General features: G+C 44.8%; 1 protein-coding gene and 1 pseudogene across 3 annotated transcripts in view; both read left to right on the top strand.

Annotated features, from left to right (window-relative positions):
• Nucleotides 1-590: 590 nt before the first annotated feature.
• Nucleotides 591-23,922, top strand: part of LOC117483740 (solute carrier organic anion transporter family member 5A1-like) — a 57,037-nt gene continuing 33,705 nt past the window's right edge. Inside the window, exons 1-2 of one of the 3 annotated variants that reach the window (XM_034132091.1) lie at nt 591-705; nt 18,776-20,117. In XM_034132091.1, coding sequence (XP_033987982.1) covers nt 19,166-20,117 — 952 coding nt within the window. In that variant the 5' untranslated portion in view covers nt 591-705; nt 18,776-19,165. Of the gene's footprint in view, nt 706-17,640; nt 17,759-18,439; nt 18,661-18,775; nt 20,118-23,922 lie in introns of those variants that run through there. The other 2 variants (XM_034132090.1, XM_034132089.1) reach the window with 2 other exon arrangements.
• LOC117483741 lies at nt 13,909-16,832 on the top strand (annotated as a pseudogene).

The raw sequence follows: 23,922 nt of genomic DNA, 5'->3' as shown, positions 1-23,922 counted from the left end.
AGTGTAGGAATACTCTGTTACAGTAAAAGTCCTGCATTCAAAATGTTCCTCAAGTAAAAGTAGAAAAGTATTATCATACAAATATAGTTAAAGCAAAAAGTAAAAGTAGTGATTGTGCAGATTGGTCCATTTCAGAATAATATATATGATATGTTTTATAATGATTGATCATTAAAGTGTTCTCAAAGCTGGTAAAGGTGCAGCTAGTTTGAATGACTTTGTATACTGCAGGGTAGCTTGTGAATTTACTTCAGGTGGAACTAAAGTCTGATTTAACACTTGATTATATTTCACATCATTCATCCACATCTGTGAAGTAACTAAAGGTATTAAATACATGTAGTGGAGGAAAAGTACACCATTTACCTCTGAACTGTAGTGGAGTAGAAGTACAGAGTAGCATAACATGTACAAGTATCTCAAAATTGCACTGAAGTACAGCACTTGAGTAAATCTACTTAGTTACTTTTCACCACTGTGCCTAAATAAAAAAGAGATAACGTTCGGTGTCCTTTAAATCAGACCCGTCGTGCTTTTATTTTAAAGTGCTTCCGGTGATTTCTGTCTAACTCGATGTTTTGTAGGTGAGTTTTTAGATGACATGAATGTGTTTTTGTCGGCTTTTAACCAAATGTCCTTCCAGAGTTTATGGTTTAACTCGGACATGAAGGTTTAAAGAACCGTGTGGTCGCTCCGGAGAGACAGGTGTGTGAAGCGTTGAGTCAATATTGTTGTTGTTGCTGTTTTATCCATAAGTGAACGTTATCTCTGCGGGTTAGCCGTTAGCTTGGACGTTAGCCGTGCAGTGAAGGAAGACTTCCGGTTCTACTTTTCAAAATAAAGATGGATATATAGATACTTTATACATCCCAAATTGGGAAATAAGCATTTTGACAGTCACTTACCAAACAGTTAACCCCCAGGGGGCGCAAATACAGCGCGTTCGACAGGGGACTCCTTGGCCTCTGGTTGGCGATTCGCCACTTCCGGTTCCTGCTGGAAGGCCGTGAGTTTACGGCGTTCGTGGACCACAAGTCACTCACATTCTGCATGTCCAAGGCGGCCGAGCTGGGGTCCGCCCGCCAGCAACGCCAGCTCTTGTACATATCCAAGTACACCACGGACATCCAACATTTCGCTGGTAAGGCTAACGTGGTCATGGACTGCCTCTCCAGAGCAGTCATCGGAGTTGTGCAGCTGGGCCTCGATTACCTCCGCATGAGCACAGACCAGGCCTCTGACCACGGGGTGCAGACCCTCAATGCCTCGGACACATGATTACGGCTAGAGGAGGTCGCGGTCGTTGACTCAGGCGCAAAGTTGTTGTGCGACTTCTCCACGGGCAAGCCTCGACCGCTAGTCCCTGCGAACTGGCGCCGACCCGTTTTTGAGGCGATTCACAACCTTTTCCACCCCGGCAGGAAGCCATCCGTGAAGTTGGTGTCACAGAAGTTTGTGTGGCAGGGGCTTAAGAAGGACGTGAAGACCTGGGTCGACTCATGCGTGGCCTGTCAACGGGTTAAAGTGCACGGCGATTTTAGAGCCCCTTTCGAACTTTCTGCGGTTCCCGAGAGGAGGTTTGACCTTGTCAATGTCGACCTCGTAGGTCCACTGCCCCCCTCTCACGGTTTCACCTACCTCTTCACGATGGTGGACAGGATGACCCGCTGGCCTGAGGCCATTCCCCTCAACTCGATGGCATCTTCTGACATGGCCCGCGCATTCATCGGTACATGGGTGGCGCGCTTTGGGACCCCGTCTGACCTCTCCTCTGACCGGGGACCCCAGTTTACTTCGGAGCTCTGGAACGCAGTTGCCGAGGGTTTGGGGGTCAAGCTGCACTGCACCACCGCCTATCACACCCAGGCTAACGGCCTATGTGAGCGTTTCCACCGATCCTGGAAGGCAGCCCTGCGTGCCGGCTTGACTGGCGATAACTTGGTGGATAAGCTCCTGTGCGTTATGCTCGGCCTCAGGTGCGCCCCCAAAGAAGACCTGCAATCCTCATTGGCGGAGCTTGTGTATGGCCAGATGCTATGAGTGTGAGGATCTGCAGTACTTCCTCCTTCTTTTCCACTTCTATGTTTATTTTGTCTTCCTGGCTGGGCGTGGCTGACCTACATTCTGATTCCCGCCAACTCATCTCCACTGCTGTTGTTCATCTCACTGATTGCCACTACTCACCTGCACCTGCTTAAAACCCTGGTTCCCATCCTCAGACTTCGCCAGTTCTTCGTTTATCCTTCAGTGGTAACTATCGTCCAGGCCTACTAGCAGTATTCTAGTAAACCTTTTGATACTCCTAGTGAAAGGTTATTCCTTTCTCACCCTGCATCTTTATTCTTCCAGACCTACACACACCTGCCGCTCTGCTTGCCACGTCCAGCCTCCGACTCCTCGTCTGAGTTCCCTCCGTGCTTCCACGCACACCAGCTCATCCAGACTACGTTCGCCAGCTCTGGATTCCCGGCTCTCCTCGGCGGTGTTTCCTCCGTGCCTCCACGCACACCAGCTCATCCTGTCTACATTCGCCAGCTCTGGATCTCCGGCTCTCCACGCCGGTGCGCCCTCCGTGCATCTCCGCACCTCCGTCTCCCCCTGAGCTATCCAGCTCCACGTCTGTCTTCTCTGAGCTCCTCTCTACACCTTGCCTGTGCCGTGGTCAAATAAAGACTATTGTTTGACACTTCACCACTGTCTCCGTCTAGTGTTTGCGTAGCGGGTTCTCATCTCCAGTCACTTCTCGGGAAGCGTAACAGAAGAACTGGCCAACAATGAACCCCGCAGGCACTGGAGCGGATCCCGCCACAGTCCATCATGCCCTGTCTAGTCAGGGTTCCCTTCTGGGTCAACACGACCAGCTCATTCGGGCGTTAGTCGAGAGCAATCAATCCATGGCTCATCATGTCTCTGAGTTAGCTTGCCAGATCTCAGCTCTAACTACCTCGGCTGCAGTTTCTCTTGCCACTCCCAATCCAGCTTTTTCTCCTACTCCACGCCAGGATTTCCCCATCACCGACCCTGAGCCATTCCACGGTGAGGTGGAGAAATGCAGAGGATTTCTTTTCCAATGTAACAAAGTTTTTCGCCAGCGTCCTGTTTCGTTTGCAGCTGATGTTACCCGGATTAATTATGTTCTGAGTTTGCTCCGTGGCAAGGCTTTAACCTGGGCAGAGGCTTTGAGCTCTTCAGTGGACTATGACAATCTGCGTTTTGAATGCTTCTCTGAGCGTTTTTCTGCTGTCTTTGATCATCCCAATTATTCTGGCTCCGCCGAGAATCAGCTGCTCGGTTTACAACAGGGAAACCGGAGTGTGGCCGAATATTCCATCGAGTTTCACACACTCGCTGCAGAGGCTCGATGGGACGAGGCGGCTCTCAAGGCGGTGTTTTTGAGAGGATTAAAGGATCAGCTCCGGGATGAATTAGCTGCACGAGACGTTCCAGCGGATCTCCAAGATCTGATTTCCTTGGTGTCCCGCCTGGACTGTCGTTTGCGGGAGCGCAGAGCTGAGCGGACACAGCGGAATCCACCTGTCTCACACAGTAAGCCCAGTTTTTCCACCTACCCTGTTCCCTCTGTGTTTAAGTCTCCCTCCGTTTTCTCGCCGCCCAGCGGGCGCACCTCTTCTCACGAGGAGGCTATGCAACTGGGTCGCGCTAGACTATCTCCGGAGGAGCGTCAACGTCGGGCGTGTGCTGGCCAATGCATGTATTGTGGCAACGCTGGGCATGTCATTGCCAACTGTCCTGTACGCCCAAACGTGGGAGCTCGTCAGTGAGATTGGGGGTCCTGACGAGTCCACAGCCATCTTCTCTACCTCCTTCCTTGTGCCGTTTTCTAATACCCGCCAAGATTTGTGTTAATTCTATGACTTTGCCTATCCAAGCTCTCATTGATTCTGGTGCTGAGGATAGTTTTTTGGACCGTGAGCTAGCTGAACAGCTGGGACTCTGCCTGGAGCCGTTAGATGAACCTCTAACAGCCTATGCACTTAATGGACAAATAATCTCCTCTGTAACAGCACAGTCAGCCCCTTTGACATTGATCACCTCCGGCAACCACAGAGAGTTCATCCAGTTAAAGGTAATCTCTGCACCTTCCACACCTCTGGTATTGGGTTATCCGTGGCTTCGCACCCACAACCCACACATTGATTGGGTCAAGGGAAAGATCATTGAATGGGATCAGCACTGTCTCGCTAACTGTCTGTTATCTGCCGTACCTCCTGTCTCGGTCTCCCCAAACTCTGCTGCTTCTGTAGACTTAACTGGAGTTCCTGCGACCTACCACGACCTGAGATTGGTCTTCAGCAAGGAGAGGGCTCTCTCTCTTCCTCCTCATCGGCCCTACGACTGCTCTATAGATCTGTTTCCTGGGGCTCCTCTACCCACCAGCCGCCTCTACAACCTGTCCCGTCCTGAGAAGGAGGCTATGGAGCTATATATCACGGACTCAGTGGCTGCTGGGATTATTCGTTCTTCCTCCTCTCCCGTGGGTGCCGGTTTCTTCTTCGTTGGCAAAAAGGATAAGTCACTGCGACCTTGCATTGACTTTCGTGGGTTAAACAACATTACTGTTAAGAACAAGTACCCATTACCCCTTCTCACCTCTGCTTTTGAACCTCTCCATGAGGCAACCCTGTTCACCAAGCTTGACCTTAGGAACGCCTATCATCTGGTCCGTATCCGTCAAGGGGATGAATGGAAGACGGCTTTCAACACTCCCTTAGGTCATTTTGAATACCTAGTCATGCCCTTTGGACTCACTAACGCTCCAGCAGTATTTCAGGCTCTGGTCAACGATGTTCTGCGTGATTTCCTTAACCGCTTTGTCTTTGTATACATAGACGACATCCTGATTTTCTCCAAAGACCAGGAGGAACACGAGAACCATGTCCGCCTGGTGCTTCAGAGACTGCTGGAGAACAAGCTCTATGTCAAGGCTGAGAAGTGTGAGTTCCACCAGAACCGGATCAGCTTCCTGGGCTATATCATTAGTCAGGGCAGAGTGGAGGCAGATTCTGGAAAGATCGAGGCTGTGGTCGAGTGGCCAGCCCCTACTACGAGGAGGGAGCTTCAGAGGTTTCTGGGCTTCGCCAACTTTTACCGCCGCTTCATCAGGAACTTCAGTAAGGTTGCTGCACCTCTCTCAAGACTCACCTCTGTCAACATTAAGTTCTTCTGGACCCCAGAGGCTAATGAGGCTTTTCTCAAACTCAAGTCCCTGTTCACCTCTGCTCCCATCCTCATCCAGCCAGACTCTGAGAAGCAGTTTATTGTGGAGGTTGATGCGTCAGACACTGGGGTGGGAGCTGTCTTGTCACAAACTGCTGGTTCTAATAACATCCTTCATCCTTGTGCTTTCTTTTCACGCCGCCTCTCTCCTGCTGAGCGCAATTATGACGTTGGAAACAGGGAGCTTCTGGGAGTAAAGTTGGCGTTAGAGGAGTGGAGACACTGGCTCGAGGGCAGCAAGCAGTCATTCCTGGTCTGGACAGACCACAAGAACCTCGCCTACATCCAGTCAGCGAGACGGTTGAACTCTCGACAGGCCAGATGGGCTCTCTTCTTCAGTCGCTTCAATTTTAGTCTCACATACCGTCCAGGTTCCCGGAATGTTAAGCCCGATGCTCTATCCAGACCAGACCTGGGCATCGTACGGCCCCCGGGCCACATACGGCCCTTTGGTTGACTCTGACCGGCCCGTGTAAGGCTAATTGGAAATTACAAAATAAACATATTTTCTAACTTTACCTCATGCATGGACTAAAGCTGCATTGCTTTTATTTTGAAGTTGTTTTTTATTCACGTGCATAATGACGCAATACGTATATCAAGACGTGCACATTATTGGATCCTTGTCACAAGACGACTTTAGCCCTCAAAAAAATGTCCGCTAAAAAAAGAAAGGTAGATGCTGAATGCAGGGTTTTCAACAAAAATTGGACTGCTAAGTATTTATTTACTGAAGTCGGAGGTAAAACCGTGTGTTTAGTTTGCGGGGAGCAGATCGCCGTGTTTAAGGAGTACAATGTGAGTCGACATTACGAGACGAAACACGCGGAGAAATATAAAAACTTGACTGACGCTGAAAGGGCGCGGACATCGGAAGCTTTGCTAGCTAAGCTGCAAAAGCAGCAAGGCTTTTTTACCAAGCTTCACACATCCAGTGATGCAGCAACCATGACCAGCTTTGTGATATCCCACAAAATTGCTAAAAACAGTAAGCCGTTCTCGGAGGGGGAGTTTGTCAAAGAGTGCTTGGTGGACTCTGCAGCACTAATATGCCCTGAAAAAAAAAGCCGCATTTGAGCAAGTCCAGCTGTCCAGGCGAACCGTGACTAGAAGGATCGAGGACATTGCGGGGAATCTGGAGCTTCAGCTGCAACGTGAAGTGGCAAGTTACGACTTTTTCTCCTTGGCTTTGGACGAGAGCTGTGATGTCCGCGACACAGCCCAGTTACTCGTATTCGTCCGCGGGATAACACCGGACTTCAAGATTACGGAGGAGCTGGCAGCAATGCGGTCGATGAAAGGGACGACGACAGGGAGCGATCTGTTCACGGAGGTAAACGAGTGCATGGACACGCATACATATGTGAACAAACATTTTCAATTATGAAGTTTACGAAATCCAGGTATAGATCCTCTCTCACTGATGATCATCTGTCAGCTGTGCTTCGCATCTCCACCTCAGACATTCAACCTGACTTTGATGCACTCGTTAAAGCCCAGCAGAGACTAGATTTCTCTCACTGAACAAGAAAAGAGAACTTAAAAACACCAAATGAGGTGGTTAGACTACAAATGTTGGCATGTAAAGGCACCAACTAGCAGTGAACTGGGACACTTTCTTTGAAAGCCTTTTTCTCAAAATCACAGTTCAGTGATGTTTAGTGACAGTTCAATATGATGTATCTTGCTTAATATTTGGAGTACAAAGACAATATTGTGATGTCTTTAGAATGCTAAGAACCTCTTTCCAACAGTAAATGAAACTCAAAATGTGTTTGAGTGAATGTGACTGAAAATGTTCACTAATATGAGTCACAAATGGTGAAAAACGTTCATTTTGTTTACCATTGTTTTGGGAAATTTGATTTAATAAATGACATTTTTTTGTAAGGCAACCTCACTTTTTCATTGCTTAACTATAACATATACTCTTACCAGCTTGTCAAAACAATGCTATTTACTGCTTTTTATAAAGAAATACAATTAATATTATGCAGAATTGAGTTCAGCCTTTTGGCCCGGCCCTCCACAATATTTTCAGTTTCTCATGTGGCCCCATGGAAAAAATAATTGCCCACCCCTGATCCAGACTGTACTCTTCTGACTCTCCCGAGCCCTCTGCTGGTTCAATCCTGCCCAAGAGTTGTGTTGTAGGCGCCCTCTCTTGGGAGATTAATAACACCATCCAGGAGGCTTTGAGAGAGCAACCAGATCCTGGTAACGGTCCTCCGAACCGTCAGTTCGTTCCCGATGCTGCTCGCTCCAAGGTTCTACAGTGGGTCCACAGTTCCCGGTTCTCCATCCATCCCGGAGTAAACCGCACACGCTCTCTTCTTAAGAGACACTTCTGGTGGCCAACTGTCAACAAGGACACTCAGGAGTTTGTTTCTTCCTGTCCCACGTGTGCTAGGAGTAAGTCCTCCCACCAAACACCTGCAGGATTGCTTCAGCCTCTACCCATCCCTAGTCGTCCCTGGTCACATATCGCCTTGGACTTTGTTACCGGTCTGCCTCCCTCCCAGGGTAACACCACAATTCTCACCATTGTTGATAGATTCTCTAAGTCTGCCCACTTTGTAGCTCTTCCTAAGCTCCCTTCAGCCTTGGAGACCTCCCAACTCCTCTCTGTACACGTTTTCCGGCTACATGGAATCCCTTCTGACATAGTTTCTGACCGCGGTCCTCAATTCACCTCTCGAGTGTGGAAGGAGTTCTGTCAATCCCTGGGAGCTTCTGTCAGTTTAACATCCGGATATCATCCCCAGTCAAACGGTCAGACTGAGCGAACCAACCAGGACCTGGAGTCAGCCCTCCGCTGCATCGTTGACCGTAACCCCTCTACCTGGAGCTCCCATCTTCCCTGGGTTGAGTACTCGCATAATTCCCTAACGTGTTCTGCTACTGGTCTCTCCCCGTTTGAGGCTTCTTTGGGGTACCAGCCGCCCCTGTTCCCTGAAGAGGAGAGAGAACTAGCAGTTCCCTCGGTCCAGCAGCATGTTCGTCGTTGTCAAAAGATCTGGAGAGACACTCGCTCTGCTCTCCTCCTGACTTCAGCTCGGAACCAACAGTCGGCCAACCGCCACAGACAAGCTGCTCCTCCTTACGTCCCAGGTCAGTCTGTCTGGTTATCTTCCAGGAACATTCCTCTCCTCACAGAATCGAAGAAGTTGTCTCCACGCTTCATTGGTCCCTTCTCCATTCAAAGGATTATTAACCCCTCTGCAGTCCGGCTGAAGCTTCCCAGAACATTGAGAGTCCATCCTACTTTTCATGTCTCCCAGATTAAGCCTGTTCACACCAGTGACTTGAGCCCTCCGGCCGTTCCCCCTCCTCCCCCCCGAGTCATTGATGACCATCCTGCCTACACAGTGCACCGTCTCATGGACGTCAGGCGCCGGGGCAGGGGCTTACAGTATTTGGTGGACTGGGAGGGTTACGGTCTCGAGGAGCGATGCTGGGTCCCTCGCTCCCGAGTCCTGGACCCTGTAATGATAAGGGCCTTTCACAGGGCTCATCCAGACAAGCCTGGTGGTCGCCAGGAGGCTCCCGTTGAGGGGGGGGTACTGTGAGGATCTGCAGTACTTCCTCCTTCTTTTCCACTTCTATGTTTATTTTGCCTTCCTGGCTGGGCGTGGCTGACCTACATTCTGATTCCCGCCAACTCATCTCCACTGCTGTTGTTCATCTCACTGATTGCCACTACTCACCTGCACCTGCTTAAAACCCTGGTTCCCATCCTCAGACTTCGCCAGTTCTTCGTTTATCCTTCAGTGGTAACTATCGTCCAGGCCTACTAGCAGTATTCTAGTAAACCTTTTGATACTCCTAGTGAAAGGTTATTCCTTTCTCACCCTGCATCTTTATTCTTCCAGACCTACACACACCTGCCGCTCTGCTTGCCACGTCCAGCCTCCGACTCCTCGTCTGAGTTCCCTCCGTGCTTCCACGCACACCAGCTCATCCAGACTACGTTCGCCAGCTCTGGATTCCCGGCTCTCCTCGGCGGTGTTTCCTCCGTGCCTCCACGCACACCAGCTCATCCTGTCTACATTCGCCAGCTCTGGATCTCCGGCTCTCCACGCCGGTGCGCCCTCCGTGCATCTCCGCACCTCCGTCTCCCCCTGAGCTATCCAGCTCCACGTCTGTCTTCTCTGAGCTCCTCTCTACACCTTGCCTGTGCCGTGGTCAAATAAAGACTATTGTTTGACACTTCACCACTGTCTCCGTCTAGTGTTTGCGTAGCGGGTTCTCATCTCCAGTCACTTCTCGGGAAGCGTAACAATGAGTCCCTGGGGATTTCATTCCGGACGCCACTGTGCCCTGGTCTGCAGCCAGGCAGCACTCCTCCCTGCTGGAGACCGCCGGGACATTCACACCCGTCCCCACATCGCAGCACAGCAACCCCGCTGTCCGGGTGTCCCCCGGGCTATGGTCGGCGGATTTTCTCTTCATTAGTCACGAAGCCCACCTACGGCCCATTATGACGGCCCGTTCAAGGTCATACGACACGGGGACAAGAGCCTGGTGGTGGACGTAGGTGGCAGACCTGAGACCGTGTCCATCGATAGGATTAAGCCTGCTCATGTGGACGTTTCCAGGCTGTTGGAGTTGGCTCTGCCCCCACGTCGGGGCCGTCCTTCCTTGGCCCGCCCCCCGCCCCCCATCCCCTGTCGGGGTGCCCTCGCCCTCGTGGACGCCCTTGCCCTCGGAGCTTGTCGACCGCGAGGGCACACCTGCGACCCCGCCCTACTCGGCCCTTGTTGTCCTTACTCGCCGGGGTCGGGTGGTCCTTCCTCCCCGATGCGAGGATTTTGATCATGGGTGAATCCTTGGGAGGCTTGTGTGGTGGGTTGACATAATTCACCCACGGAAATATGGGTGGGGGTATTGTTCCGCACGGACATTTTAGTTTAGAGGAACTTCCGTTTTCCGGTCAGTCAGTTTCCCCGGGCTTGAGTTTGTTTACATGCTGTTCCATGTTGAATAAAAGACTAACTTTGTCTTTTGACACACCACCTCTGACTCCCGTCTCTCGGCACTACAGAATATAGTATTCAACCAGCAGGCAAATAAGGCTGAACCTCCTCGTCTACCTAACTATGTTTGTTAAGAGACATCGTTTGTGTTTGAGTTATGGATCAATATCTTTCAAAATAAACCGAACATTGGAAAACTAGTCTTACCAAAATAGACTCTGAGAGGACATTAAAGACTGTCTCTACGGCTCTCTTGTTATTTCTAACGATGAGTTAAAAACACTTAAAAAGTGCAGTTTGTTCTCTTAATACATCCCCGCGTTCACCAGACGAGGGCTTTTATTTAGAAATTACTTCGGTTTATTCCGCCCTGCCCCCTCGCTCGAAAGATCCTCTGGACATTTATTAAAAGGTAAAAAACAAAGAAAATATTGCAGTTTCTTTTCCCTTTACTGGTTCAAGAAAGATAAAAACAAATTAAATGCAGGTACAAGCATCCTGTCTATAATACTGTATATAAATTCTGCTTGAATACAGAACGTGGGTAAATGCACTTAGTTTATGTCCACCTTAAAGGTCCCATGACATGCTTTTCCGGTTATTACCCGTCCCCTTGTGTGTCATGTAGCTTTTTATGCATGTAAACGGTCTGCAAAGTCACAAACCCTCAAAGTACACCCTGTAGCGAGTAAAACTCTAACACAGAAAAGATCTGTCTATGCTGCCCCAGAACGCCTCGTTGGAGATTTTTCTTTTTCCATTTTTTTCTTCCTGGTCTAAGTGACGTAACGACGACCAAATGGACCAATCCGTGTAGCTCCTCACACACCAGGATCCCTTGGCGTCACTATCAAACGCAGTGGGGGGACCTTTAGCGTCGATTTTCAACTATCAGGGAGTCCCATTGACTTGCATAGAGCTCCCTGAACGTTGGTAATAGACGAATTGGGATCGCGGAGAAACACTCACTCAGCCTTATCTTTTCTCAGGCTGTGACTGTGTGGCGAACTGTGTGGCGAACTGCCTGGCTGTGAGTGTATGTGTGTGCTCAGGCTGAGTTCTGCGATGTCTCGCTGTCTCGCAGACCCCACACAGCAACCAGGAAACGACACCAGTAATAAAGCTCACACTGTCCGCTCCTCGATCCTCAAAGGGCGGAGCAGCGAGCCCCGCAACGTCCCGCCAACACGGCACCCAGACCCCACGCAGCATTCTCATCTGTTTGTCATTACTAGTGTCATTTCCTGGTTGCTAACAAACACCATTGTAAAACATAATCACTGATGTTCAGCTGTAACGATGGTGGACTCATCAGAACAGAGTGGGCGATCTGACCAATCAGAGCACAGTGGGCTCATAGGGAGGGGGGGGCAGGAGCTCCAACAAGCCATGTAGGACAGAGAGTAAATACACATACTATACATAGATGCTGTATGAGAAACCAATGTGATTTTGGAAAATTGAACAATGTAAATCTTTTCTAGTAGACCTCAACAATGGAATTATGATCTGTAGAAATGGCCATGACATGGGACCTTTAACATAATAAAATAGCTCTTTAAACATAAAAACGATTGCTTGCTTACAACCAATTCAGGTTTTTGTTTGGCTGAGTTAAGTCACTTGAAGTTGCATTACAGGAAACATGGAGCACTGGTGGCTCCAAGTGGCAGCATGAAGGAACTGTGATATGATATTTACTGTAAAATTATGCAGGCATTAAGGATCTTCTTTTTGTCAGTATTTAAGAAGTCACCAATTGGCTGCAGCCTCAATCTAGAAGACAGTTTCATTGGATAAGGTTTATCTTTAAAATGTGTTCACTTTAGTTGTCCCTCTTTTTTCAAGGAAGTGGGAAGCAGGTCATTTAAATACAAAGCTCCTTTTGATTGGATTAATCTTCCTCTTTCTTTAAGATCAATTTTTTTTATTTGCTTCTGGCTTTTACTATTAAAAATGATTATTTATGAATAAATAAAACATGGTTAATCTTACTGTACATTACATACGAGTTGAAAAGTTACTAAGAACATTTAGTGTAGTACAGTTCTTGGTAATAAAAAAAAGGATAGTATAAAAAGTATTTTGTATTATACTGTCCTATACTTATACTCCACGACATCACAAAGGGAAATATTTTCCCTTTTGTTCCACTTATTTGATTTGGCAGATGTATTGTCATTCAGTCAGCACAAAGTCCTGTTGTCACAATGTGCTTGATTCCGGGAATAAAGAGTACTAAACACACCCTGTATCTTATTAAACCGCTCCTCTTGCTGGAATGAAGTTAAGCGTGTAAGCCCGTCATTCTTTCTGCATATCTCACAGATAATCACTTGTTCCCTCCCCTTCACTGAACTACAGTTTCGATGTAGGTGAAACGTAACCATTGTGAAGTGAGTGAGCTGGCTATATCAACAGCAGACTGTCACTCGCATGGGAGGTATTATGTCGCAAGAAGGAGCTCAGCTGGACCAGGACATGACATGGTTGTTAAGAGACATCGTTTGTGTTTGAGTTATGGATCAATATCTTTCACAAATAAATCGAACATTGGAAAACTAGTCATATCAAAATAGACTTTGAGAGGACATTAATGACTGTCTCTACGGCTCTCTCTTGTTATTTCTAACGATAAGTTAATATATCCCCGTGTTCACCAGACGAGGGCTTTTATTTTTGAAATAACTTCAGTGTATTCCTTCCTGCCCCTTCGCTCGAAAGATCCTCTGGACATTTATTATAAGGTAAAACAGTATTGCAGTCGCTTTTCCCTTTACTGGTTCAAGTAAGAAAAAACAAATGAAACGCAGGTACACGCATCCTGTCTATAATACTGTATATAAATTCAGCTTGAATACAGAATTTGAGTAAATGCACTTAGTTTATTTCCACCATAAGATAATAAAATAGCTCTTTAAACATGAAAACGATTGCTTGCCTACAACCAATGCAGGTTTTTGTTTGGCTGAGTTAAGTCACTTGAAGTTGCATTACAGGAAACATGGAGCACTGGTGGCTCCAAGTGGCAGCATGAAGGAACTGTGATATGATATTTACTGTAAAATGATGCAGGCATTAAGGATCTTCTTTTTGTCAGTATTTAAGAAGTCACCAATTGGCTGCAGCCTCAATCTAGAAGACAGTTTCATTGGATAAGGTTTATCTTTAAATGTGTTCACTTTAGTTGTCCCTAATTTATATTTAAAAATAAATAAAACACAGTTCATTTTACAGCACATTACATACAAGTTCAAAAGTGACTAAGAAAATGTACTCTAGTAGTTCTTGGTTACTTTAAAGTATTTTATATTATACTATCCTATACTTATACTCCACTACATTACAAAGGGAAATATTGTCCCTTGTGCTCCACTTAATTTATTTGGCAGCGGTATCGTCATTTAAAAGGTCATTCAGTCAGCTCAAAGTCCTGTTGTCACAATGTGCTTAATTCCGGGAATAAAGAGTACTAAACACACCCTGTGTTATCTGTTTCATTGTGCTGCACTGTTGGAGGAGCATGTGACCTAAGATTTCCATCGACATAACTACACTGTTGCTATGTACGAATGACAATAAAAGCCTTGAAATCTTGAATCCTTGAACCCTGTATCTTATAAGGCCGCTCCTCTTTCTGGAATGAAGTTAAGCGTGTAAGCCTGTCCTACTTTCTGCAGATCTCACAGATAATCACTTGTTCCCTCCCCTTCACTGAACTTAAGTTTCGATTTAGGTGAATCATAACTGTTGTAAAGTGAGTGAGCTGGCAGGCTATATAACTGCAGACTGTAACTCGCTGTAAGGGAGGCATAATGGCGCAGAAAGGAGCTCAGCTGGACCAGGACGCAATTTGCTGTTCGATATGTCTGGATGTACTTAAGGATCCTGCGACTACTTCCTGTGGACACAGTTTCTGCATGAAGTGTATTAAAACCCACTGGGACAAAGAGGATGAGAAGGAAGTCTACAGCTGCCCCCAGTGTAGGCAAAGCTTCACACCAAGGCCTGTCCTGCTGAAAAGCATCATGTTAGCAGATTTAGTGGAGAAACAGAAGAAGACTGGACTTGAAGAAGCTCCTGCTGATCACTGCTATGCTGGAGCTGAAGATGTGGCCTGTGATTTCTGCACTGGGAGAAAACTGAGAGCCTGTAAGTCCTGTCTGCAGTGTCTGATCTCTTATTGTGACAAACACCTCCAGCCTCATTATTAATCTCCTGCCTTTGGAAAACACAAGCTGGTGGAGCCCTCCAAGAAGCTCCAGGAGAACATCTGCTCTCGTCACGACGAGGTGATGGAGATGTTCTGCCGCACTGATCAGCAGTTTATCTGTTATCTCTGCTCTGTTGACGAACACAAAGGCCACGACACAGTGTCAGCTGCAGCAGAGAGGACTGAGAGGCAGAGAGAGCTGGAGGGGAGTCGACTAAACATCCAGCAGAGAATCCAGGACAGAGAGAAGGAGGTGAAGCTGCTTCAGCAGGAGGTGGAGGCCGTCAATGGCTCTGCTGATAAAGCAGTGGAGGACAGTGAGAAGATGTTCACTGAGCTGATGCGTCTCATGGAGAAGAGAAGCTCTGATGTGAAGCAGCAGGTCAGATCCCAGCAGAAGAGTGAAGTGAGTCGAGTCAAAGAGCTTCAGGAGAAGCTGGAGCAGGAGATCTCTGAGCTGAAGAAGAAAGACGCCGCACTGGAGTTGCTCTCTCACACAGAGGATCACACCCAGTTTATTCAAAGCTACCTCTCATCTACACACTCATCCAGCATCAACGTCCTTCCTCTAAGCTACCTTGAAGATGTGAAAGCAGCTTTGTCAAAATTCAGAGATAAACTACTGGACGTCCTGAGAGATAAATGGACAAACGTGTATCTGACAGTGGGTGATGTGGACACGTTGCTGTCACAACCACAGCCCAAGACCAGAGCTGGATTCTTAAAATACTCACGTCAAATAGCACTGGATCCAAACACAGCACACACACATCTTTTGTTATCTGAGAGGAACCAAAAAGTAACTTCAAGGCTCGGACAAAGTTATCCTAGTCACATAGAAAGGTTCATTAAGTATCATCAGGTCCTGAGTAAAGAGAGTCTGCCTGGACGTTGTTACTGGGAGGTGGAGAAAGGTGTGGGAGGAGTTGAAGTGGCTGTAGCATACAAAGATAATAACACTGTAAAAGACAAATTTGGAGATAGTGAAAAGTCATGGGCATTAGGTTTTTACAATGGTCGTTATGATTTCAGACATAAGAAAAACCCAACTCCTGTCTCAGGTCCTCAGTCCTCCAAAGTAGGAGTTTACCTGGATCAAAGTGCAGGCATCCTGTCCTTCTACAGCGTCTCAGAAGAAACCATGACCCTCCTCCACAGAGTCAAGACCACCTTCACTGAGCCTCTCTATGCAGGACTTCGTCTTTATGCTCCCGTTGGAAACACTGCTGAGATGTTGTGAGCTTAAGAAGTTATTGAGAGGAAAAGAGGTAATCCTCAGATACTAGACAACGTTTTTTTTGTAAATGCAGAGTGGTTGGCACTTTATGTTAGTGCCTGTGACTGCTAGAAGGTATATTTGCTATGCAGTTCGTTTAAAGATTTTGCAAATCATCATTCCTGTATTATTTGTTCAGGAAAATGCTACAAATGTTTCCACAAGTGAAGAAAAACCCAATAATTTAAAGCGCTGGACATTGTTTACATTTGTAGATTTTTAAAATGACAAGGAAAAATGCTGGAAAAGTACTCAGGCATTCACTATACTACTATATATACTATTTTATTTGCGGTAAAGGTAACATTTAAGTAGTAATTTTTCCTAAATGGTTCTGAATTGATGAATTAAGATGCTGTGCTGTTATTGTTGTATTCATGTCCGTATACATATTGTATAAACTGATTGTGAGTTTAAATATTACCTATTTTAATTGCATTTAATAATTATAATAATTAGATTTTGCATCTAAAACATGAAGCATACCACATTTAAATAATCTTTTGTCATAATGATGCAGTAATTAAGTAAATGTACTGTTGGGTAAAAGGATGTGTATTATAGCATGCATAGTGTTGAAGCAGTATTCAATTTGAATACTTATACTCATTGGGTTAATGTTTAACGTGGCTTCAAATGAACTTTAATCTTCCATCCTGCTCACTGTGAGCTATTTGCAGATTTTAAATTCCCCACCAGAGGTCCCTCTTTGCATGTTTTCCACTATAAAGAACTAAGGTGTGCTTTGGTGCCTTTAACTTTTCAGGGAGTATCTTTTTTTATTTAGATCCCTTATTTAATGTTTTGTTTATTGTCAAAGTCTTGAAAGGAAATGCAAATGATGTATCTTTTATTACAAATATCCTCTTATCTAACACTGATGTAACATTAAAAATGAAGTGTATTACATTTTATTCTCTGTTTGAACATCAATATAACTTTTGCTGATTTTATTTGTATTTACTCATATATATGCTTGTTATTATGTTCCTTGTTATCCTTGGTTTGGTTTTTAGGATTTAGTCTGCTGTGAATGCTGGGATGTTTCATCACATCCTGGCCCTGGTGAAATGTACAACATCAATTGTGTGAAGGTGATGATATTCATAATAAAATTACACATTTAGAAGCATTGTTCCGTTTTTTTTCGCACCACATATCGAGAACAAAGTGTTCTTAAGGCCTCATTAAGTTGAATTTGGGTATATGTATTTAAATATCTCACTGCCAGAGGTGGGATAACTAAGATCTTGTACTTGAGTAAAAGTAGAAGTACTCAGATATTGTACTTGAGTAAAAGTAGAAGTACTCAGGTCTTGTTCTTGAGTAAAAGTAGAAGTACCAGAGTGTAGGAATACTCTGTTACAGTAAAAGTCCTGCATTCAAAATGTTACTCAAGTAAAAGTAGAAAAGTATTATCATCAAAATATAGTTAAAGTAGCGACAGTAAAAGTAGTCATTGTGCAGATTGGTCCATTTCAGAATAATATATATGATATGTTTTATAATGATTGATCATTAAAGTGTTCTCAAAGCTGGTAAAGGTGCAGCTAGTTTGAATGACTTTGTATACTGCAGGGTAGCTTGTGAATTTACTCCAGGTGGAACTAAAGTCTGATTTAAGAGTTGGTTATATTTCACATCATGCATCCACATCTGTAAAGTAACTAAAGGTATTAAATACATGTAGTGGAGTAAAAGTATACCATTTACCTCTGAATTGTAGTGGAGTAGAAGAAGTACAGAGTAGCATAACATGTACAAGTATCTCAAAATTGTACTTAAGTACAGTACTTGAGTAAATGTACTTAGTTACTTTACACCACTGTGCCTAAATAAAAAAGAGATAACGTTCAGTGTCCTTTAAATCAGACCCGTCGTGTTTTTATTTTGAAGTGCTTCCGGTGTTTTCTGTCTAACTCGATGTTTTGTAGGTGAGTTTTTATTTGACATGAATGTGTTTTTGTCGGCTTTTAACCAAATGTCCTTCCAGAGTTTATGGTTTAACTCGGACATGAAGGTTTAAAGAACCGTGTGGTCGCTCCGGAGAGACAGGTGAGTGAAACGATGAGTCAATATTGTTGTTGTTGCTGTTTTATCCATAAGTGAACGTTATCTCTGCGGGTTAGCCGTTAGCTTGGACGTTAGCCGTGCAGTGAAGGAAGACTTCCGGTTATACTTTTAAAAATAAACATAGATATATAGAAACTTTATATATCCCACATTGGGAAATAAGCATTTTGACAGTCACTTACCAAACACTAATAACAAAACGACTTAAAAAATGTGATACAATACAGATAAAATAAAGATAAACCAATTAAAAATGTAAATAAACAATAGATAAATATTCTCAGTAAAAATACCTATATTCAGAGGAGTATCTAAACACTATAAAATATACAGAATACAATAGAATACTCCATTAAATAACAATTTGCTCAACATATTAACCTAGTGTACTATTTAAAAGTAAGAATAGACTTGTTAAAATACAATATATATCGCGACATTTTAGTATATTCACTATTTAATGGTGAAATAAACATTAGAGCTATTTTACATGTCATATTGTGTGTGATTAACCCAAAAAGAAACATGCTTTTTACGACACAACTTGTAATATCAGTGTTTTTTCTACATACGTCACAGCACAGCTGGAGTACACAAACTAGGCTTTTATTTTGAAATGTCCTCTTCCACTCTCCCTTGCTTTAATAATCTCTGCAGCTTGACTCAGTTGTTTTCAAAACAGCGACTGAGAGCAGCTGAGCACTGCGGTGTTTCTGTGCAGCCTTTAGTACCCGAGCTCCCTCTCAGTCGCCTTTTCCTCGACGGCTCTCCCATTTTTACCAATTTTCCCATTTTCTCCACACACATCTCCAGGGATTTACGCAGAAATATTGCCACTAAATGACAACTGGAGGACAGCTGGTGCGGAGATACCATCGGGACGGGTAGGGAGGGGGGAGTGATGCCCTTGAATTGGGGAGGAGTTATGAGGAAAAGGGGGTGCACCATCATCTAATGTTCCCAAAAGCTTTATTATAACAGTGTGATCTTTATTGGCAGGGGGGTCAGGGATGCTGTGCAAGTTCATTTCATCCCTGCCGGGGGAGCAGAAGCGTCCTGCTGAGGGAAGCCATCGAGTGGAAATGTTTTGCATCTGCAAAGAAACCCGGAGCTCAGCTGGGCGAACAGATCAGGCCTGAGTGTTTTCCACCTTCCGGATTAAATGGTGGCAGAAGTGTGCATGACGAGATAACCAGCTGCTGTCCAGCCTGCACTGCAGATAAGCTGTGAGTCTACTTTTCCTTTTTTTTTTGGAGGCCTCTTTGTGTGCCAGACTGTATATGTGGGAGTAGCTATAAATAATGAATGTAATGGACAGCAGCCCCTGAACTGTGAGACGTAGGAAAGGCTTGGTTATTCTTCTAACCCCTCAAAAAAAGACTGGAAATAATGGCTGACCACGAAGAAGCGGAGTTGTCGGAATCCCTGCAGAAGGACAACGACTTCTCCAGCGAGATGGAAGAGCCGGTTATGGGCTATCAATGTGACAAAAGTTTGCCTATTTTAAATGAAGAAGGCCCTCAAGAGGAAACCTTACTGGCTAGTTCTGTGTCCATAACGGCGGAAGAGAGCGCTGAATTCATCCAACTCCCGGCCAAAACCGAGTCTTTTCCGCCCGATTCCCCGACCAGAACAAAGAAGTCGGGGAAGTCGGCGCTGAACCGACCGAGTTCCTACATGGAGAACACGGAGATCCGAAGGAGTAAAAACATGGCTAGAAGGAAGCCGCCGGCGGGGTTTTTGTCTTCAACCCTGGCTCGGTTTCGTCTTCCCAGCAAGAAGTACATGAACGTAATCCTCCAGGACTCTCGCTGCTTCCTGTTCTGCATGTGTTACCTGACGTTCATCCAGTCGCTCATGGTGTCCGGATACCTCAGCAGCGTCATCACCACCATCGAGAAGAGATACAGCCTCAGGAGCTCAGAATCGGGGCTCCTCGTGAGCTGTTTCGACATCGGGAGCCTCGTGGTGGTCGTGTTCATCAGTTATTTCGGCGGTCGGGGTCAACGGCCTCGCTGGTTGGCGGTCGGCGGGATTTTCATCGCTGTCGGAGCCGCGTTATTCTCGTTACCTCACTTCATTTCCCCGCCGTACCAGATCAAGGAGGTCAATTCGTCCGCGGGAAACGAGGGCCTGTGTATGAACGGTAACGGTAGCGGAAGGGTAGGCGTCGACATCACTTCCTGTCCCAGAGACCAGGAGGGAAACGAGCACAACCTGTACGTGGCGCTGTTCGTCATCGCTCAAATCCTGGTGGGCATGGGGTCAACGCCCATCTACACTCTGGGGCCAACCTACCTGGACGACAACGTGAAGAAGGAGAACGCCTCGCTCTATCTAGGTAAGTGTGTGTTTTGGGAGTGTGTGAAGAAGTGTCTGAGGAAATGTGTGAGGAAATGCGTGAGGAAATGTGTGAGGAAGTGTCTGAGGAAATGTGAGGAAATGTGTGAGGAAGTGCTTAACATCTGCTGCAGATGAAGTCACTGCGTAATCATTTCCATCTAGTTTAAATATGAATCAACGACGACGTGAAGAAGGAGAACGCCTTACTGTATCTAGGTAAGAGTGTGTGTTGAGGTGAAGAAGTGTGTGACGAAGTGTGTGAGGGAGTGTGTGATCAACATCTGCAGCAGATGACGTCACTGCGTAATCATCACCATCTAGTTTAAGTATGAATCAGTGACTTCAGTTCTGCAGAGATTGGTTTGAATGTTGTTTGGTAGTAACTTCTATTGAGATTCACATCCAGTATGATGCAGCACCTGAAAAAGTGTTTTTTCTAAGTAGTTGTGTCACATCTCAGTGTAAGTAAGGACTCAAATAACCCCCCTAAAAGCAAATATGGTCAATTAAAACGTCCAAAAAACATGAAAGGCAGGTTTTGGACCAATAGTTGACATCACTGTTGTTCCAAATTCTCTTCTTCTGAAACCATTAATATTAAAATGTAGTTTATATTAAGATACAAAAGATTGCTAAATGCTATTTTTTAGACTCCTTTTAGACACGAATAACCCTTGTATTGAGTCTAACACTGATGTTTGGTGATGAGCTCTGGGTCACATTTGGTGTTGAAAGGTGTATGATGGGTAAAGGTCAGAGCTCTGTGCAGACCAGTCCAGTTCCTCCACACCAAACTGGGAAACCATTTTATAATGGAGCTGGCTTCACCTTTATGGAACATTCAAACAGGAAAACGGCTAAACACAAACTGTTCCCACCAAGTTGGAAGCCCACTATTGTCTAAAAACACATTGTATGAAGCCTAAACACACACTGTCAGCAGCTGCAGATACAATGCAGGCTGGACGTATATTCACCATTTGACAGCAGTTGGCATTTTAGCAGCTTTACATTCTGCTTTTTGGGTTTACACTCTGCTTTTTGGGGTTTTCCCTTTCCTGTAGTGTGTTATAAAGGTTTGTGTGCATGTAAATGGTCTGCAGAGGCTAAAATCCCAAACTTTCTCTCCCAAACGCCTCCATTGGACTCTTGTCTACTTCAGGAACATGGCGACATCACTATGTAACACTCGCGCTCCTATTGGCTAGTGCTCCAACACATTGTACGTGAAAGGCTAAGGGGCGGGACATCTCTAAGCGGTTGACCAATCACAACAGAGCCAGCCAGCTAACCAATCAGAGCAGACTGGGCTCTGGTTTCAGACAGAGGGTGAAAAGAGGTGCTGCAGCACAGGCAGTATGAGACAAATAAAGAGCTTTTTGAACATTAAAGCATAGAGACATGTCCCAGTAGAGACACTACATACTGATATACACCTGAACATCAGCAGGAGAGGACTCTTTAAAGTAGAGACGCTACATACTGATATACACCTGAACATCAGCAGGAGAGGACTCTTTAAAGTAGAGACACTACATACTGATATACACCTGAACATCAGCAGGAGAGGACTCTTTAAAGTAGAGACGCTACATACTGATATACACCTGAACATCAGCAGGAGAGGACTCTTTAAAGTAGAGACACTACATACTGATATACACCTGAACATCAGCAGGAGAGGACTCTTTAAAGTAGAGACACTACATACTGATATACACCTGAACATCAGCAGGAGAGGACTCTTTAAAGTAGAGACACTACATACTGATATACACCTGAACATCAGCAGGAGAGGACTCTTTAAAGTAGAGACACTAAATAATGATATGAACCGGAAAATGAGCATCATAGGGCCCCTTTTTGAAATACCATTTTGAAATCTCTTAAAATACCATTCTAAATGAAGTATTGTTGAGCAGCAGAGAGACACATTTGTTCGTCAAAAATCTTTAAAAACAACCCAAAGTCATGTAAATATATATTTCAATGATATTGTGAATATGATGAATCCCTGCAATATCAAAGTCAAAGTCAACTTTATTGTCAATCTTTCAGTTTGTGCGTACAGACAGAGAGATCGAAATACCGTTTCCTACAATCCCAAGGAGTACAAAATACAAATATGTATAAAAATATGTACATACGTATACACAATCAACAGACACATTTGTACATATGCACACATTAAGACATGAATACAAGCACAATAATCAATATATACAAAATAACAGTCACTTCAAAAACTGTAAAAGAAAATTGCATTAGTGCAAGACCGTCGATGGCAGCGTGAATCATTGCAATATCGCATTTAGTCTTTCAAATTCTACTGCCCATTAAAGGCACATCAGAAAGGTTGGCACAGGAAATAGAGTTCCTGTAGCCACCATATTTTCCGTCGCCATGGCCTCCTCCGTGTCGTTGTGTCCAGATACTTCTGCAGCCAAATCAAATACCTAACCTTCTAACTTCTTCCTTCCCCCCCCTCCTCTTCCTTTCCCTTTCACATTCTTCCCCAGAAGTTCTCGCCCCAGTGCACTCAAACAAGGTACAGCCTAATTAGACCAACAAATGAGAGCGGGGTTATGAAAGAGAAAGGGGGAGTGGAAGGGAGGGTCTTATGTGCATTCCTGTCATTGGTGGTGGTGTTGAATGTCCCGTTGTGGTTTGGCTCTGATCCGAGTTACCAGAGAGAGGCTTTGATCAGTGGAGCAGCCGGTACAATGTCACCTGCAAAGTCAGGGTGAAATGTGATTGGACACTTTCCAGTATGTCTTTTAAAACATTTGAAAAAGGTGAACGTTTAGAAAGTTATATTTGGCTTTAATCTGCACGAGATTATTAGTAAAGAAATACATTGTAAATTCAATAAAATACAACAAATCCCATAAGTGCTTCACATAAGCATTCCACACATAATTAAAAAACAAAACAAAAAAAGACGATATCGATAAAAGCGATAAAATAATGGTTGCAGCTAAAAGTGCAATGATAAGGCACGGTTAAAAAAAGAACTACCATATGTGACTGTTGCATATGTGAAACTACAAAAGCCCCAATGTGGAATATTATTACAAAATAGTAAACATGATGATAATATTTATCCCAGTTGGAGAAGTTTTCTTTGTATACCAGTTGGCTGCTGTATTGCAACCTTTTTGTTGGCAAATAGATTGTATTCTTTATATATCTTCTTTTTCTCACAACACAACACTTAAATTGATTTTTTTAGGCGACCAATTCAATTCTTGGATATCAAAAATCATGGAAATAAACAGAATGTCCTCTCTTGACGCTGTTCTTAGAAAGTTGAAACCTCAGAAATTCCAAAACGTTCCAAGTATTGCAAAAAAATTGTTGTCAGTCTAGTGTACGTCAACTTGTTGCATCTTCTTCTCCTGCAGTGGTTTAATAATATCTGAGTGGATAATTGGCACCACCAGATGTTTATCTTGAACTCTTTAATACTTGTATAACAGTAATGGATGGAAACGCGTAATAATTCACCTTTTCTTTTGCTGATTTCCTGGATTCTTGCTTACAATGAAATCTTCTGACTAGGCATTTGTGCTCGTAGGCAGTTGACTACCTGACTCAAGATAAAAGCATGGAAGATATTTAGTTTGCAGTTTGATTAAAATGCTTTTAGGTGTTTTAAACGATTAACGAGTCATTTTGTGCGTTTGTTTGCAGATTTGACTCACCCTCTCTTCTGCCAGTGTGTCTGATATTGACCATGAAGTGTGCACAAAGGGCTGACTGTACACACATAGGCCTCTTATGCTCCTTAACCCACTTGGGTT

The sequence above is a fragment of the Trematomus bernacchii genome, unplaced genomic scaffold, assembly GCF_902827165.1.
Source record: "Trematomus bernacchii unplaced genomic scaffold, fTreBer1.1, whole genome shotgun sequence".
In the NCBI taxonomy this organism is placed as follows: domain Eukaryota; kingdom Metazoa; phylum Chordata; class Actinopteri; order Perciformes; family Nototheniidae; genus Trematomus; species Trematomus bernacchii.
Note: the sequence above shows the minus strand (reverse complement) of the source record. Positions and strands in the feature narration are given on the sequence as shown.